The 16,940-nt window shown below is 38.4% G+C and overlaps 1 protein-coding gene across 3 annotated transcripts in view; it reads left to right on the top strand.

The window, feature by feature from the left end:
• RALGAPB (Ral GTPase activating protein non-catalytic subunit beta) overlaps window positions 1-16,940 on the top strand; it is a 101,381-nt gene that overhangs the window by 43,079 nt on the left and 41,362 nt on the right. For all 3 annotated transcript variants that reach the window (XM_060030791.1, XM_060030789.1, XM_060030790.1), the window contains exons 7-15: window positions 2,047-2,225; window positions 3,276-3,424; window positions 3,551-3,767; window positions 7,254-7,455; window positions 10,260-10,427; window positions 10,947-11,061; window positions 11,444-11,591; window positions 14,903-14,967; window positions 16,399-16,528. In XM_060030791.1, coding sequence (XP_059886774.1) covers window positions 2,047-2,225; window positions 3,276-3,424; window positions 3,551-3,767; window positions 7,254-7,455; window positions 10,260-10,427; window positions 10,947-11,061; window positions 11,444-11,591; window positions 14,903-14,967; window positions 16,399-16,528 — 1,373 coding nt within the window. The remainder of the gene's footprint in view (window positions 1-2,046; window positions 2,226-3,275; window positions 3,425-3,550; window positions 3,768-7,253; window positions 7,456-10,259; window positions 10,428-10,946; window positions 11,062-11,443; window positions 11,592-14,902; window positions 14,968-16,398; window positions 16,529-16,940) is intronic.

Genomic DNA, 16,940 nt, shown 5'->3' with positions numbered 1-16,940 from the left:
AGGAATCAGGCTCCCGGACTTCAGACTCTACTATGAAACTACAGTAATCAGGACAGTATGGTACTGGCACAAAAAACAGACATATAGATGACTGGAACAGGATAGAAAGCCCAGAGATAAACCCACACACATATGGTCACCTCATCTTTGATAAAGGAGGCAAGAATATACTATGGAGAAAAGACAGCCTCTTCAACAAGTGGTACTGGGAAAACTGGACAGCTACATGTAAAAGAATGAAATTAGAACACTTCCTAACACCATACACAAAAATAAACTCAAAATGGATTAAAGACTTAAATGTAAGGCCAGACACTATAAAACTCTTAGAGGGAAACATAGGGAGAACACTCTATGACATAAATCACAGCAAGATCTTTTTTGATCCACCTCCTGGAGAAATGGAAATAAAACCAAAAATAAACAAATGGGACCTAATGAAACTCAAAAGCTTTTGCACAGCAAAGGAAACCATAAACAAGATGAAAAGACAACCCTCAGAATGGGAGAAAATATTTGCAAACGAAGCAACTGACAAAGGATTAATCTCCAAAATATACAAGCAGTTTATGCAGCTCAATATCAAGAAAACAAACAACCCAATCTAAAAATGGGTGGAAGACCTAAATAGACATTTCTCCAAAGAAGATATACAGATTGTCAACAAACACATGAAAGGATGCTCAATATCACTAATCATTAGAGAAATGCAAGTCAAAACTACAATGAGGTATCACTTCACACCGGTCAGAATGGCCATCATCAAAAAATCTACCAACAATAAATGCTGGAGAGGGTGTGGAGAAAAGGGAACCCCCTTGCACTGTTATTGGGAATGTAAATTGATACAGCCACTATGGAGAACAGTATGGAGGTTCCTTAAAAAAACTAAAAATAGAACTACCATACGATCCAGCAATCCCACTACTGGGCATATACCCTGAGAAAACCATAATTCAAAAAGAGCCATGTCCCACAATGTTCATTGAAGCACTATTTACAATAGCCAGGACATGGAAGCAACCTAAGTGTCCATCGACACATGAATGGGTAAAGAAGATGTGGCACATATATACAGCCATAAAAAGAAACGAAATTGAGTTATTTGTAGTGAGGTTGATGGACCTAGAGTCTGTAATACAGAGTGAATGAATTAAATCAGAAGGAGGAAAATAAATACCATATGCTGACACATATATTTGGAATAAAAAAAATGGATATGAGGAACCTAGGGGCAGGACAGGAATAAAGACGCAGACGTAGAGAATGGAGTTGAGGACACGGGGGTGGGGAGGGAGGGGTAAGCTGGGACAAAGTGAGAGAGTAGCATGGACATACATACACTACCAAATGTAAAATAGCTAGCTAGTGGGAAGCAGGTGCATAGCACAGGGAGATCAGCTTGGTGTTTTGTAACCACCTAGAGGCATGGGATAGGGAGGGTGGGAGGGAGTCACAAAAGGGAGGGGATATGGGGATGTATGTGTACATATAGCTGATTCAGTTTGTTGTACAGCAGAAACTAACACAACATTGTAAAGCAATTATACTCCAATAAAGGTATTAAAATAAATTAATTAAAAAAATATGGAACAGAAAAAAAATAAATACATTGAAATGTATGGCTTTAGTATGTGCACGTGAACACAAACACTAATCCCAATTTTCACATAGTTTTTAAAAAATTGGAAATGTTAATATTAAAGTAAGATTTTCTCCTTGGGTTTCTTGTTGATTTATTTATAGTTTTACCATTCCATTGCTTAATTCCAAACATATTACAAAATATCCATGTATACGTTAAAAAAATTAAAAACTAGTCTTATTTTGATTCTCATTCTCTGAATAGGCAAAGTAGGTTCATGTAAGCACACTTCTGTAAAGTAGTGTTGGTGTTTGAGTCCCTAGCTTATTAAATACAGATTAATCTCCTCTCTGAATCAAAGAAATAGGCACAAATGGCCTGTTCTTAAATTAGATTGCATGCATTTTATTGCTAAAGAGATTTCTAAATGTATAATTAATTCTTGCTCTCTCTTTTGATAGTAATCCCGTGGATTTGAGTAACCCAGCCATTGTAAGCTCTACTCCCAAATTTCAGGAACAGTTCTTAAATGTGAGCGGAATGCCGCAGGAATTGAATCAGTATCCCTGCCTTAAACATCTGCCTCAAATATTTTTTCGTGCCATGCGTGGAATCAGCTGTCTGGTGGATGCATTCTTAGGTGAATTTTGTGTATGTTGCTAGATGTTTGAAGATAACTTTAGAGTCTAGTTTTAGAAACTTTTGTGGACAGCCGAAAGCAAAAGATGATCAGAGTTGATTACAAATAATAAACTGGGAAAAATTATTTGCAACAAATGTGATAGCTAGAGGGTTTTTGTTATTATTATATAAATAGATCAAATAATGCAAAGAAAAAGAATAAGACCTGGTAGATAAATGAACAAAGACTATGAGGAGATAATTTGCAAAAGAGAAAAGTGTTCATTCTCACTAGTAATCCAAGAAAATACAGATTAAAATGCATTAGGTGTCATTCTTATGTGAATCATTAGGAAGCAGTTTATACTTTTTGTGAACCATTGTTTTACACTGTTTTTCACATGAAAAGTCAGAATTTTTTTAATCTGTTAAAAGGCAGTGGTATTTAATACCTATCATTTTCAAAAACGTTTTATTATGTGCAATTAATGTATTACAGAGGTAATATATTAGTTTAGTTAGCTTTGGCTGCCACCTAGCCAAAAGTACTAGTGGTTTAAACAAGGTAGTTTACTTTCACACGTGTTAAACGCAGGGCTAAGCTGTATACAGGGCTGCTATAGCAGTTCCACCATTGTCAGAGACCCAAGGCCCTTCCATCTTCTGGCTCTTCATCCTTTGTGCACACTCTCATGGGCCATGATGGCTGAAAGAGTTTCAGCTATCCTGTTCAAAAATTGGGAAGGAAGGAGCATCTACCTTTGATTCGTTCTTTTAAGGAGATTTCTTGGGGAAGACCCACCCAATAATTGCCCACTTCTCTGTGGTCAGAACATGGCCACATCTGGCTGTAAGGGAGCCTTCAAAAGGCAGTTGTTTATTCTGCGTAGCCATGTCTAGCTAAAATTTGTGTTTTGTAACTCAGGAAGAAAGGACAAATTGATACTGGGAGGCAGCTAGCAGTCTCTGCTGTAGTCTGTTGTGAGCCTTCACTGGTGTTGCTTGAGGAAGATTTACTGACCACATATTTTGAACTATGAAGAATAACTCCATTTGTCTTTCTTTAAAGGCATTTCTAGACCCCGATCAGACAGTGCTCCTCCAACACCCGTGAATAGATTGAGTATGCCTCAAAGCACTGCTGTCAATACCACCCCACCACATAACCGGAGGCACCGGGCTGTTACTGTGAACAAGGCCACCATGAAGACAAGCACAGTACGTTTTCATGACCATTGTTATACTGTATAAAATGGGCTTTTTAATCTGCCTTCCTTTTAAAAAATCCTGCTGTTTTCTTAAACTTTTCATGAGTGTGGCTATATTCTTGTGTTCTTCTTATAGGTTAGTACTGCTCACGCCTCAAAAGTTCAGCACCAGACATCCTCCACCTCTCCTCTGTCAAGTCCAAATCAGACTAGTTCAGAACCCCGGCCGCTGCCTGCCCCACAGAGACCAAAGGTTAACAGCATCTTGAATCTCTTTGGATCATGGTTATTTGATGCAGCATTTGTTCACTGTAAACTTCATAATGGGATAAACAGAGACAGCAGCATGACTGGTAAATATTGCTCAAGAAATACGTTGTCATTTTTTTCTTTTCTTTTTTTTCTTTTTAATCTTTCCTACCTGCAAGATTAATATGTATCTTAAAAAGCTCTCTGTCTCTGACCAAGCAGTGTCTTGTGCTTAACCCCTTCCAGCTGAAGTAATTTTGAAAGTTTCCCTACTTGTCCTTTTTATGTTCGTTCTATGAGGTTTGGCTTTTGTCTAATACTTCAGGTTAGCCACGTTTTGTTAAACCAGATTCCTAGGTGACCTGGAAGTTCCCTTCATGTCAGCCAGGATAATAATATTGATATAAAGAATTAAACATAATTGACCAGAAATTTATTCATAAGAAGTGTTTTCTTAGATTTTGACAGCCATTCACTCATTACTACATATAAATATCAGAAAATTTCTGCTTCACAGAAGACTCTAACCTTTTAGGTTTTAGTCTAGAGAACTTTATTTCAAGGGCACACTTTGAAAAATATATTTTCTCTGTAAGTAAGACTGGTGAAGAATTAATAACTCAACCCTGATATCTTTATTTAGATTTTATTACAGAAATGAAATTCTATCTAAATATGATTTATTTTTGTCATCTTACCATTACACATGGAAGTAGTGGCATAGGGTGCAGGATGGAAGGCTGAGGTACTGCAGAATATACTGAATATTTATGACTGTTTTATAGAGCTGAGCAATAATAATGGCTAGCACTTACTGAGCTGCAGTTACTCTGTGCCAGGCACTATGCTTTATGAATTAATTGTGCTTTATGTAATAATATAATTAATATTGGTTGGTTGGTAAGAGAAGCACTTTTCCACTGGGGTTGGAAATAACTTGAGATAAAAGGATACCTAATTGCGTTAGATTATGCATCTCTAGGGAGAGTGTTAATTTCAAGGATAAAACTAATAAAATGGTCATAAGGGTCTCTGCTTTCTCTCAGAAATGCATTCTTTGTTATTATGTATCATCTCGGAACTAAGGGTCTATGACTGTTAGCATTATATACATGTAAATTGTTTTGGTTGTTCTTACAAATCTTTAAATAATTTAGAAAAGTAGTGCATATAAAGGCATTTTCAGGAATATAATTTGAGATTGCATGATTGAGTTTAGGGATTCCTTTGTTTATTTTGTTCAAATCCAGACACTTTATATTCTACCATTTCCATATTTTATTTGCAAGTTTGACTTATGGATAAATAAATGTACTTATTTGATGACTAAATGAAAACATTTAAAAAACATTTTGGCTTATATTTTCTAAAGTTCATGCGCCTTATATTTTGAGTTTTATGACCCATGTTTATATTTGTTAATTTGTATTGTATATTCTAGATTGAGTTAGTCATATTTTTATTTTTTATTTTTATTAAGATACAATTCTTTACAGTGTAACTTTTGGGTATCAAGCTGTTGACACTAAAATCCCTGAATCCAGAGTGGTTCAACCTGCTGCTTCCTTGGTGGGCTTGCTTAAAGGGAATTTATAGATCTTCCCACTCTCTAGGGAGTTTTTAACAGCTTTTCTCACCCTCTTGTGCCAAAAGATAGAAACTAGAATTCAAATCATGTGTGGGCTACAAATTCCTACTTTTAACTCTTACCATTTTCTTTGGTGGGAAAAGGATAGAAGCTCTTCTTCCCCCACCTTGTGTTCAGAGATGAGAAAGGCTGTTGTATTACCCAGGAGATAGGAGGTGTCCAGATAGCTGAATGGGTTAAAGTGCTGTTGGGTGCTACTCTTGAGGTCTTGCGGGTGGTGGGAAGGTTGAGAATACTGACTCTGTTAGTCTGTTCTCTAAGTACTGGCTGCCATCAAGGAATTCTGCCATGTAGTTCACCTCTAAAAATGTTTGCTTCTGTGAACTGGTTAGCTTTAGAGTTACATGACAGTACACTGTGCTTTGTAATTGTAACATTGAGCTGGGAAGGGTTAATGAACTAAAATTTTAATGCACGTTATGGGCAGTTCAAAACCTCAATTTTTTGTAGTTGTGTAATTTTCTTCGTTCATTGTTTTGCATGATACAAAAATCATAATTTTGGATCTGAATGCACAATTTCCTGTTTTTGAACTAGCTTGTGGTATCATAAAGCTTTTAATCTAACTTTTAAAAAGCAAAAAAGCTTCTTAACTTATTGTAAAATTTCACCATCTTTAAAGTATTCTATAATTACTACTGTCCTTTGATTTGTTTCCATTTATTTCTATTATCTTGCAGCATCTTTTATCCAAATTCTTCTTTCTTATAAATCTTGTAAGTAGGAACCAGAAGCTTCTCCTTAATTGCAGTCATGTTTTTATTTTTTTCATAATTCCATTAAAAATTTTGATTGTCATTGTCTCTTGTAGTTTTTGCACTTGGGAAGAAAAATACTTTTCTGTGTTTTGAATGGGGAAGATTGTTGGCAAAAGCAAATTAATCTGCCTGAATCAGTCCCATTATTTTCGTACACTAGTCTGGTCATGTCATGAATTCCAGGATTTTGCACTAACTGTGTTTTGGCTTTTTTTTTTTTTTTTAATTTAAAGCTTTAAGCGTATTTTTATACAGATTTAGTGTTTGATTTGTATGCATTCTGCATGTAGTGTTTTTCAAATGTATTATTGCTGGATAGCTTATTCAGGACTAAAAATGGCTCATGGGAAGTTGCATAAAGATTTATGCTTGACTCTGCATTCTGTTAAATCTGTTATTACAAATAATTTAAACATTTCATGTAGAGTGATAAAAGATTTCAGAGTGATTTTCAATACACTGTGAAATCTTTTGTTAAAAATAAAAGCAACTTTCGAAGGGCTTCTGTTTCAGTGACAACGAATGACCATGATAATCTTTCTTACCAATCCAGTTTTCTGATTTATCAACCTAAAGTTAGCTGCTGTCTGTGGTTGTTAAAATTCATTCTCATTTTGCTTGGTTGGGCGATTCTTCGGTGTGTGTTTTGGAGTTGGTTGGGTGGTGGGAATGCTCTCTCTTCCTACCCATTTCTTATCCTTACCTTGCCCTCTCCCTAAAGTATACAACCTGGCATGGGATTACCCATTCAATTATGATGTCTGTCTGGGGTAATGTGTAAATTTGCAGTACCTATTTTTCTTAATGTTTAAGCATCATTTTTTAGGGAGAGAAAAAAAACAGAATAAATAATAGAAAAGCCAAATTCTGTGTTATATATCTGTATGTATGTGAATACAGATATATACAAATGTACTCTGCTAATCAGAAATTCAGTTGAAAAATGCATCTTGTAGAATCTGTTAAACTGACAGTACCACTGTAAATTGTTACCCCTTTTCAAAGAAGATTTCAGAGAGCCCTTTAAAAAAAAAAAATTAAGACATAATTGCTAAACAAAAGCATTATTGGATTCTATTCAAGTAGCAATTTAATGACACCAATATTTGATCTTTGTGTCCAGGGTCCCATGAGCCTATTTGCATATCAACAAATATAATAAAACCCTCCTTTTTTCTCCCCAGCCATTACAACACAAGCTAGCATGGAGTTTCGACGGAAAGGGTCACAAATGTCCACAGACACCATGGTTTCCAATCCTATGTTTGATGCAAGTGAATTTCCTGATAACTATGAAGCAGGAAGAGCTGAGGCTTGTGGGACACTGTGTAGGATTTTTTGTAGCAAGAAGACTGGAGAAGAGATTCTGCCAGCTTATTTATCCAGGTCTTAGAATTTTTTTTGTTTATTTTTCCATTTATATAGTTGTGATAGTGAAACTATTATAGCATGGCTTAGTAGGTTGAATTGATAAGTAAATGTTAGTTTGAAATACCTGCAAATGTATGTAAGTAACTGAAATTTTTTGCTTGAATTCTTCCTTTTTACCTACCTTACCAGATTTGGTGAGGACCCCCTAACACCCTTTTTATTTTAGAAGTATTGTTAATTCCATCTTACATGACGTTTGTTAATTACAGAGAGATTTGAAGGGCCACACTAAATTTTTAATACATTTTTATCACAGTACTAGACAGTATAGATGGTCCAGAAATGTTAGCTGTCAATCCTGCCTCTAAGGAGCTTATTTTCTCAAGTGAGCAAAGCCATGTACACAAGTAACACCAATCCAATAGCAATAGGAAACTGGTAAGAGAGAGACACAGAAAAAGTGCTATAGGCATTCAGAGGAAGCAGAAGCATACACTTGCCCTGGGGGTTCAGGAAAGAGTTACAGAGGATTGGATGATTGTGCTGGACTTATAAAAGATGACTAGTATTTAGACTATGTTAGCAAGTTGGGTAGGGTCATCCTATCCAAATTTATGACTTCAGCCAGTCTTTTTGAATGGCTCTGCCATCCATTCAGTTGCTTATGCCAGAAACTAGGAGTCATTTTAGGCTTCTCTTCTCTCCCTCTGTATCTTTAGATGGTCAACCGACTCTTGCCTTTCTGCTACTTAACCCTCTTTCTAATCTCTCCACTCTGTCCCCACCATGACACTTCAGGCCTTGTCACTTTTTTGCTAAATTAACTTGTAATGGCCTGCTATTTTTCTTGACTGTCTTTTGCCCTCCTCAGCTGATCATTCACACAACTCCTGAAGTGATACTAATATTAATAAGAACATTCAGGTGTCTGTACATACTAGGTTCTCAGGAGAGAGGATTAAACTGACTCAGAAGGAAAAAGTGTAGAAGAATACAGATATGAAACAGAATGGTACATGCAGGGAAGTAAGCAGTATCTTAATAGGCACTTGACTTTAAGTAACAGAAAACTCTTTCAATGTGACTTACGCAAAAGGGGAATGAGTTAATGAGAAACTCACACTATTGAATACCTTCTAAGGTCAGGACATGCAGCAGGGTCTCACAAAGGGCAGGAACCAAGAGCTAGAAAGTGTTCAGGGACCAAAACAACTTTCCCCTTTTTTGTTTCTCTGTCATCATGGTCTCCCAGAACTGCTTCATTCTTCTCTTACCTGCAGATCATGTTCTTATATTGTAGTATGCTTCTAAGTTCAAATTTCCGTGACCTTTGTCTGGGTGACCAGCAGGGCCAATTAGCATTCTGAATCCTAATTTCAGATTCCTGAGAAAGAGGATCTGATTAATCAGGTGTCTACCTCTGGTCTAATCAGCTACAGCTGTGAAGGTGGGTCACATTGGATACTGGCACCCCATGTGGTGGGGGCACATTTCTTAGGAGGGAGCCGATGGGTTGGGACGATACTCCAAAACGGTATCAATAGCAGTAAGGGAGAAGGCTGTGAACACGAACCTTCCATCTGGCCCATAAGATTAGATGGGTGGTAGTGTGACTGAAGAGCGGATTTGTGACGGGGGCCAAGGATGGGGTTAGTGTTGAACCTGTTGAATTTGAGGTGCCTGCGGGCTGTTAATCAACAAATATTTATTAAGTTCCTACTTTGTGCCAGTCGCTGTGCACAGGGAGTACTAGAGTAATCAGTAGACATGTCCTGCCCTCAGGTCTGCAGTATGCTTTTGGCTAGTAGATCTGGAGCTAGAGACTGATTTGATTATGTTTGGTGGCTTAAGTAGTGTTTAAAACCAGGCTAGTAGAAGAGATAGCTTAGAGAACTGAGGTTGGCAGCTTGAGGAACCCCCAGTGTTAGGAGGCACGTGGAATAAGATCTGTTAAAGGAACTAGCCATAGAAGTCAGAGAAGAATTAAGAGCGGAAGGGAGTAATCAAAGGGTTGAATGCTTTAAAAAGGCAAAGTTAAGACTTAGACATGTCTTTTGGATTTAGCAATTGAGAGACCATTGGTTATTTGCTATAACATGGTTTTAGTTGATTTCTAGAAAGAGAAGATGGATTGAAATGGGTTGAGCAGTGACCAGGAGGTGAGGAAGTTGTTTCTGAGGAGGTTTGTGGAGAAAGGTACCTTACAGTAGCAGAAGAGTATACTAGGATAGTTGCTCTTGAATGATGGAAGATTGAATGCTTAGTTCATTGGGGGTTAGGGGAGGATGTTGAAAGTAAGATATGTTCAAGTACATTCCTAAAAGGATTCTTATTCAGAGTGACCTTCATATCGTGGTGAGTACAGGGTCGAATGAGGTTTCTTTCTTTCATTGTGCCCCCAAAAATAATGGGGGAGGGGGAAAGGGACACAACACACTTTTTTTCAGGAATTGTGAAACGCTACAAAATTTTACTGACATGGAAATCATTTCAGTAATTCCTCCAGTTTATTGATAATTACTGCAGCCTTTTGTTTTTATCAATAGTTACTTCATTTGCAGGCACCTGTAACTGAGTTGCAAGGCTTAAAACCTCAAGAAAGTGTAATAGACACGAATCTTTTTTTCCTTTTGATTAGGAAATATAACTTGGTTCTTAGCGTACTTGATTCTGAATTGTTCTAACTCCAGTAATACCTTTTAAAGGATAGAAGTAGTGAAGATTGGAAATAGACTTTAAGATGACTGTGTAGAAAATATTAATAATTATGAAAACAGTTGATCAGCAGTTTGTTTAAAATTTTTTTCTTGCTTTCCTAGATTTTACATGCTTTTAATTCAAGGTTTGCAGATAAATGATTATGTGTGCCATCCTGTCTTGGCCAGCGTTATTCTAAACTCCCCTCCTTTGTTCTGCTGTGACTTGAAAGGGATTGATGTTGTGGTTCCTTACTTTATTTCAGCTCTTGAAACCATTTTGCCTGACAGGTAAGCTTTCATTCTGTACTAGTATGTCAGTTGTTGGTTTTGGCCTGGTCTGTTTTGGTGCTTCCCTCCCCAGTTTCCCAATTTATCCTGTCCAGTTGTCTTCATAGCCCAGGGGGGTTCAGGCCATATTAAATGAGTGTAGAACATCCAGGCCTACCTTGTCCCTGAACTCTTTCAGTTCTCTTTGTCCACGGGTGTGTTGAGTCCTTCTTGGTCTGGTCTAGAGGGGTAAGAATAACCCCAGCCCAGAGGTCTTTTGTGGAATAGGCCTTACATTTAAAATCAGTCAATCAGTCAATCAGATTCTAGTTTAATTCCATAACAGTTTAACATAGAGATTCTCTCTCACACACACACAAATTGCAGAATATGAACTCAGTGGAAAGTAGTTACTGCATTCTTTATAAAACCAAACCCAGTACGTGTATTGTAAAAAATTGGCATAATGTATATTTGGCAAAGCTAAAAACATACTTTAGTTCAGAAATACTAATAGCTATCTTTTTTTTTTTTTGGCAGAGAACTCTCAAAATTCAAAAGCTATGTAAATCCAACAGAATTGAGAAGATCTTCCATTAATATCCTGCTTTCTTTGTTGCCCCTCCCACATCACTTTGGCACAGTCAAATCCGAGGTAAAGTTTTATTAAAGTTTTTTATATTCTGTATTCTCTTTTGTGTGTTAATTCAAGTCAAGTTGTATTTTTTAAAATGGAACAGGAGCTTTTAAAAAATTTTTCAGATTATTTCAGGTGAATCAACAAAGTTGATTTGTTGAGGTATTTCTTCTGTCAGTGAGCCAGCATGCCCTTGGCCTACCATTTCAAGCAGTGATGGGCTGGTGATGTCTGATCTCATATGTTGTGTGAGTTAGTGACACACTTAGCACAGTGGCTAATATTAGTCAGACTGAAAGCCTTGCTTGTTGGACTGATCTATGTGTCCACTGTAGCAGTTCCTACATGGGCGTAGTGTACCACAGCAGACGATGTTAAATGTTATTTGTTTCTTCCGTAGGTGGTTCTGGAAGGAAAATTTAGTAATGATGACAGCTCTTCTTATGATAAACCAATAACTTTTTTGTCACTGAAGCTGAGACTTGTGAATATACTAATAGGTGCCTTGCAAACGGAAACGGACCCCAACAACACTCAAATGATACTAGGTTTGTGTTCACATGTTTTTTTGTAAGTGAAAACCCAGGTGGTATGTTGACCTCAGGCATGTTGAGGAGGCAGGGGTCAGGGATGGGAACCTAAGCATAATATAGCCCTACTTATTCTGAATCAGAGGCAGAATTTGTTTGCTTTTATATGTGAAAAATTTTGAAGGGGTGAGATGAGGGAAGGAAAGCATCCCAGTTGTCTTGGTAGGTGATGTTGGCTTAGTTTTATTTGTGTTCTTTATTTTTCTCTTTCCCTCTTGCCCTTTCTCTCTCCTTCTCTCCCCTTTCCTCCCCTTCTTCTCCCCTTCCCTCTCTTCTCTTTCCTTTCTGTCCTCATTACTTCTGCCTCTGCCTCTTCCTCCTGCCTGTTATGTACATGTGAAAATATTTGGAGTTGGGTGTAATTCTGGAAGCCATGTTTGAACATGCCAGGAGGAGACTGAAGAGTAGCTGTTGCTGTGCCTCCTCCCTTGTTCCTTATTGTTTCCTGTTGGTTTTCTAATCATACTGACTCTCTGTCTTAAATGGCTCCTTATTATTATTGCCACTTACATATTTTAAACACTTATCACCTCTCAGCTTGGTTACTGCAGCTGTCTCTTACTGTACTTCTGGTTTTTTATCAAAGCCAAGGGCATAGTCCTATGTGCAGGTACTCCAAGGAGAAAGAAGAGAATGGCATGGCTTTTATCCTTGAGCAAGTTTCATTGCAGAGGTTGGAACACCTTCACAGAGTGCTCAGATAACAGCAGAAGGCAGTGCTGATTGCATGTCATGTTGAGTGTCTTCAGGGTTGAGAAAGAAGAAACCAGAAGAGCAAGGAAACTTCATAGAGGGAAGTGGAAGTTAAATTGGATCTTGTAGGGCAGGATTTGAATAGGGGCCAGTGAGGTTAGGATTTCATTCCAGGAGAGGAAATGACAAGGCCAGAGAATTGGTGGTGGCAGTAGTGGTTGGAGTGGGTACTCAGGAAATATAGTATGTTATGCAACAAGAGAGGGGAATAAACAGGGAAGAGTAAATCCTTTCATTTTGGAAAGGAGTTGAAGGAACAGAGGTTAAATTTTGGTATGAGAGAGCCTCCAAATTGTACTTCTTTAGGTTATTCAAATAACATCACTTGAAATCAGGTAATTTCTACAGTTGATAGAGTATTTAGTTCTGCTTTATCCTTGTTCTGAAGAGGCTCCCTATGTGTGTTCCAAGGAAGAATCAATTGTTGGTCTTGCCATAGATTGGCAAAGCTGTGTCTGTCCTCTCTTTATCCATAGTGCATAAGAGCACTCCCCCACTGGGATGAGAAGCAGTGTGCTAGGCTCACTATCTTGTTTCTGTCCTAGTCTTTCTAGGGCTATGAGTTCCTTGGTAATAAATACATGCAGCTTGCCTTCAGAATATGCAGCCATGGGCGAGCCCTAAACCATTCGTAAAAAGCAGTTGGTCAGAAAGATATAGCTGTGATTTTTATTTTGTTATTTTATATTGAAAAGATCAGGGCTTCCCTGGTGGCGCAGTGGTTAAGAATCTGCCTGCCAATGCAGGGGACATGGGTTCAAGCCCTGATCCGGGAAGATTCCACATGCCACGGAGCAACTAAGCCTGTGCGCCGTAACTACTGAGCCTGTGCGCCACAACTACTGAGACCGTGTGCTACAACTACTGAAACCTGCATGCCTAGAGCCCATGCTCTGCCACAAGAGAAGCCACCGCAATGAGAAGCCCACGCACTGCAAGGAAGAGTAGCGTCCACTCACTGCAACTAGAGAAAGCCCGTGCGCAGCAACAAAGACCCAGTGCGGCCAAAAATAAATTTAAAAAATAAATAAATTTATTAAAAAAAGAAAAAGGAAAGATCAGAATCTGGTTTTGAAAGTATTACATAATATTTTTCTTAGTTTATATTACCCTCGAAATTGAGATGTTTACATCTGGTCTTTCACACCAATTAAAAAATACCTGAAAACGGTCATTTTTTTATATAAAGCAAAGTTTGACCTTCAGATTTATTTTAGGAAAATGTTATTTTAAAATTTGGGGGAGAGATCAGGAGATTAGGTCATTTCTAAAGAATATCTTTTCTGGGCTTCCCTGGTGGCGCAGTGGTTGAGAGTCCGCCTGCCGATGCAGGGGACACGGGTTTGTGCCCCTGTCCGGGAAGATCCCACATGCCGCGGAGCGGCTAGGCCTGTGAGCCATGGCCGCTGAGCCTGTGTGTCCGGAGCCTGTGCTCCGCAACGGGAGAGGCCACAACAGTGAGAGGCCCGCATACCGCAAAAAAAAAAAAGATCTTTTCTGACCAACCAGTGGATTTATTAGTTATTTTATGGAACTTCCAGGAATACTCAGCTAAAGTAATATTCTTATCTCTGTATTAATGGAGATGTTTTAGCCATTTTAGTATTCTTGTCATGTATTTAAATGTATTTTTTTTAACATCTTTATTGGGGTATAATTGCTTTACAATGGTGTGTTAGTTTCTGCTTTATAACAAAGTGAATCAGTTATACATGTACATATGTTCCCATATCTCTTCCCTCTTGTGTCTCCCTCCCTTCCACCCTTCCTATCCCACCCCTCCAGGTGGTCACAAAGCACCAAGCCGATATCCCTGTGCCATGCGGCTGCTTCCCACTAGCTATCTACCTTATGTTTGTTAGTGTATATATGTCCATGCCTCTCTCGCCCTGTCACAGCTCACCCTTCTCCCCATATCCTCAAGTCCGTTCTCCAGTAGGTCTGTGTCTTTATTCCTGTCTTACCCCTAGGTTCTTCATGACATTTTTTTTTCTTAAATTCCATATATATGTGTTAGCATACGGTATTTGTCTTTCTCTTTCTGACTTACTTCACTCTGTATGACAGACTCTAGGTCTATCCACCTCATTACAAATAGCTCAATTTCGTTTCTTTTTATGGTTGAGTAATATTCCATTGTATATATGTGCCACATCTTCTTTATCCATTCATCCGATGATGGGCACTTAGGTTGTTTCCATCTCCGGGCTATTGTAAATAGAGCTGCAGTGAACATTTTGGTACATGAATCTTTTTGAATTTTGGTTTTCTCAGGGTATATGCCCAGTAGTGGGATTGCTGGGTCGTATGGTAGTTCTATTTTTAGTTTTTTAAGGAACCTCCATACTGTTCTCCATAGTGGCTGAACCAATTCACATTCCCACCAGCAGTGCAAGAGTGTTCTCTTTTCTCCACACCCTCTCCAGCATTTATTGTTTCTAGATTTTTTGATGATGGCCATTCTGACTGGTGTGAGATGATATCTCATTGTTAAATGTATTTTTTTGTTGTTTCAGGGGCAATGTTAAATATTGTTCAAGATTCAGCACTTTTAGAAGCCATTGGTTGCCAGATGGAGATGGTAAGAAGTGTACAACATGTAATTTGTCAGAGAATATCAACTTCTGTTTTTATGTAAATTATATTCCCAAATGTCTGTCCTTGTGTTTTTTAAAGGCATTTGTTTGTAAATTCAGCTCACTGATTCAGAAGGGATCCTTTTAAAAATATCTGTTTTGAGGTTTCTTACCTTTCAGTGCCTCATCAAGTCCCTGAGAGATTCTGCATGAGAGAAATTCCAGCTAAACACTGTCTTTATTCCTGGACAGTGTTTACTTAAAGCTCTTCGCTTTTTTTTTTTTGCTGTACGCGGGCCTCTCACTGTCGTAGCCTCTCCCGTTGCGGAGCACAGGCTCCGGACGCGCAGGCTCAGCGGCCATGGCTCATGGGCCCAGCCACTCCGCGGCATGTGGGATCTTCCCGGACCAGGGCACGAACCTGTGTTCCCTGCATCGGCAGGTGGACTCTCAACCACTGTGCCACTAGGGAAGCCCTAAAGCTCTTACTTCTTTTGCTGTGTTGGTGAATTGGCTTGAATAATCTAGAAAAAGTCCCCTACTCCATAATTCCTTGTATCCCTTGTAGATCTAGTGTTGGCTGTAAACAGCATCTAGTTTATTCTTTTCTATCTCATCAGCTCTTTCTGGCCCCTCTAGACCAAAGTTTGAAGATTCCCCCAAAGCACCAATGCTTCTAAATCAAAAAAACTTTCCAGAGACTCCCAGTTCCCCCTGCTTCTGTCTTCAAGATATGTGATCCCTCTACCTGGAGTAGAGGTGGAGCAGGGGGTGGGTGGAGAATTAATAGAGTATACTGGAGTGAGATGAGTGGATGTTGGATGGGTGATCAAGTTATTATTAAGGAAATTATGTTCATGTCCCAGTAGGTGGCTAATAACAGTCACCTTATCTGGATAAAATGAATTGTGTTTGTAGGGGAAGAAAATGAGGAATGTCTTTAACAGACACCTTTGTTAGCCCCTATACATACAGGAGTTAATCTTTGTACTAATCATGTTTTATTGTTTGTGTTTTACCATATAACTACATTTGAAAGTTGTTGTTTGTTTATTTGTGTTTTGTTTTTTTAAGATTGTATTCCTGTTCTGATGTTTTGCTTGGGAGGCACTAGGGTATTTCTTTAAGGACCCAGAGTCATTAGCTAGTGAAGTCTAGTGAAGATGGAAAAGGTCTGGCCCTTTTAAACAGCAGCAAAGAAAACCCCAGAATGGGCACCGCCTCTAATCATCAGACCCTTGATACCTTCAGTAGGTGGTATTTATGTGAAAACACCACAGCAGTTTTAATCCTTTGTCAATTTTTATCTATATCAGTTTATGCTATTCAGCTGGCACATTCCATTTTATCAACATGGCTTTAGTGATTGACTTCTGTCTATACTTGTAAACTGTGGGCCTAGCTGTCAAATGTTTGTTTCATTTTTATTTGACTAGGGTGGTGGAGAAAATAACTTGAAGAGTCATAGTCGCACGAATAGTGGTATTAGTTCAGCAAGTGGTGGAAGCACGGAGCCCACAACTCCTGACAGTGAAAGACCTGCTCAGGCTCTCCTAAGAGATTATGGTAATCCACGTTTGTTTGGTTTTTTTTGAAATCTAAAGTTTATAGAGCAACTTTTAACGCACAGATATACAAAACAAACAAGCAAAGAAAATTTAAACCAGATTTTAAGTTCATGACTTTTATGTATCTAAGTGTAACAGAGAGGCTATTAGTCCAAGACATTACGAAAAAGAAAACATTTAGCTCTGTAGCTTTTAGTAGTTAGATTTTGCGTGGTTTCTTAGATTTTATAAGTGATTATAATGTGTGGTTAGGAAACATTTCTGAATTCTGTACCAGGTGCTACTACTAGTACAGAGTCAAATAGGATTTATGCTCTGCCTCAGAGTCTAATGGCAGAGTCGGCCAGTATATCAGTTTTTGCAGTGTGGTAAGGGTGGGTGATGGTTTATGCATTAGATGGCAACCCAGA

This window comes from Delphinus delphis, chromosome 15 (assembly GCF_949987515.2).
Source record: "Delphinus delphis chromosome 15, mDelDel1.2, whole genome shotgun sequence".
NCBI lineage: Eukaryota > Metazoa > Chordata > Mammalia > Artiodactyla > Delphinidae > Delphinus > Delphinus delphis.
This window is presented reverse-complemented; position numbering and strand designations above follow the sequence as displayed.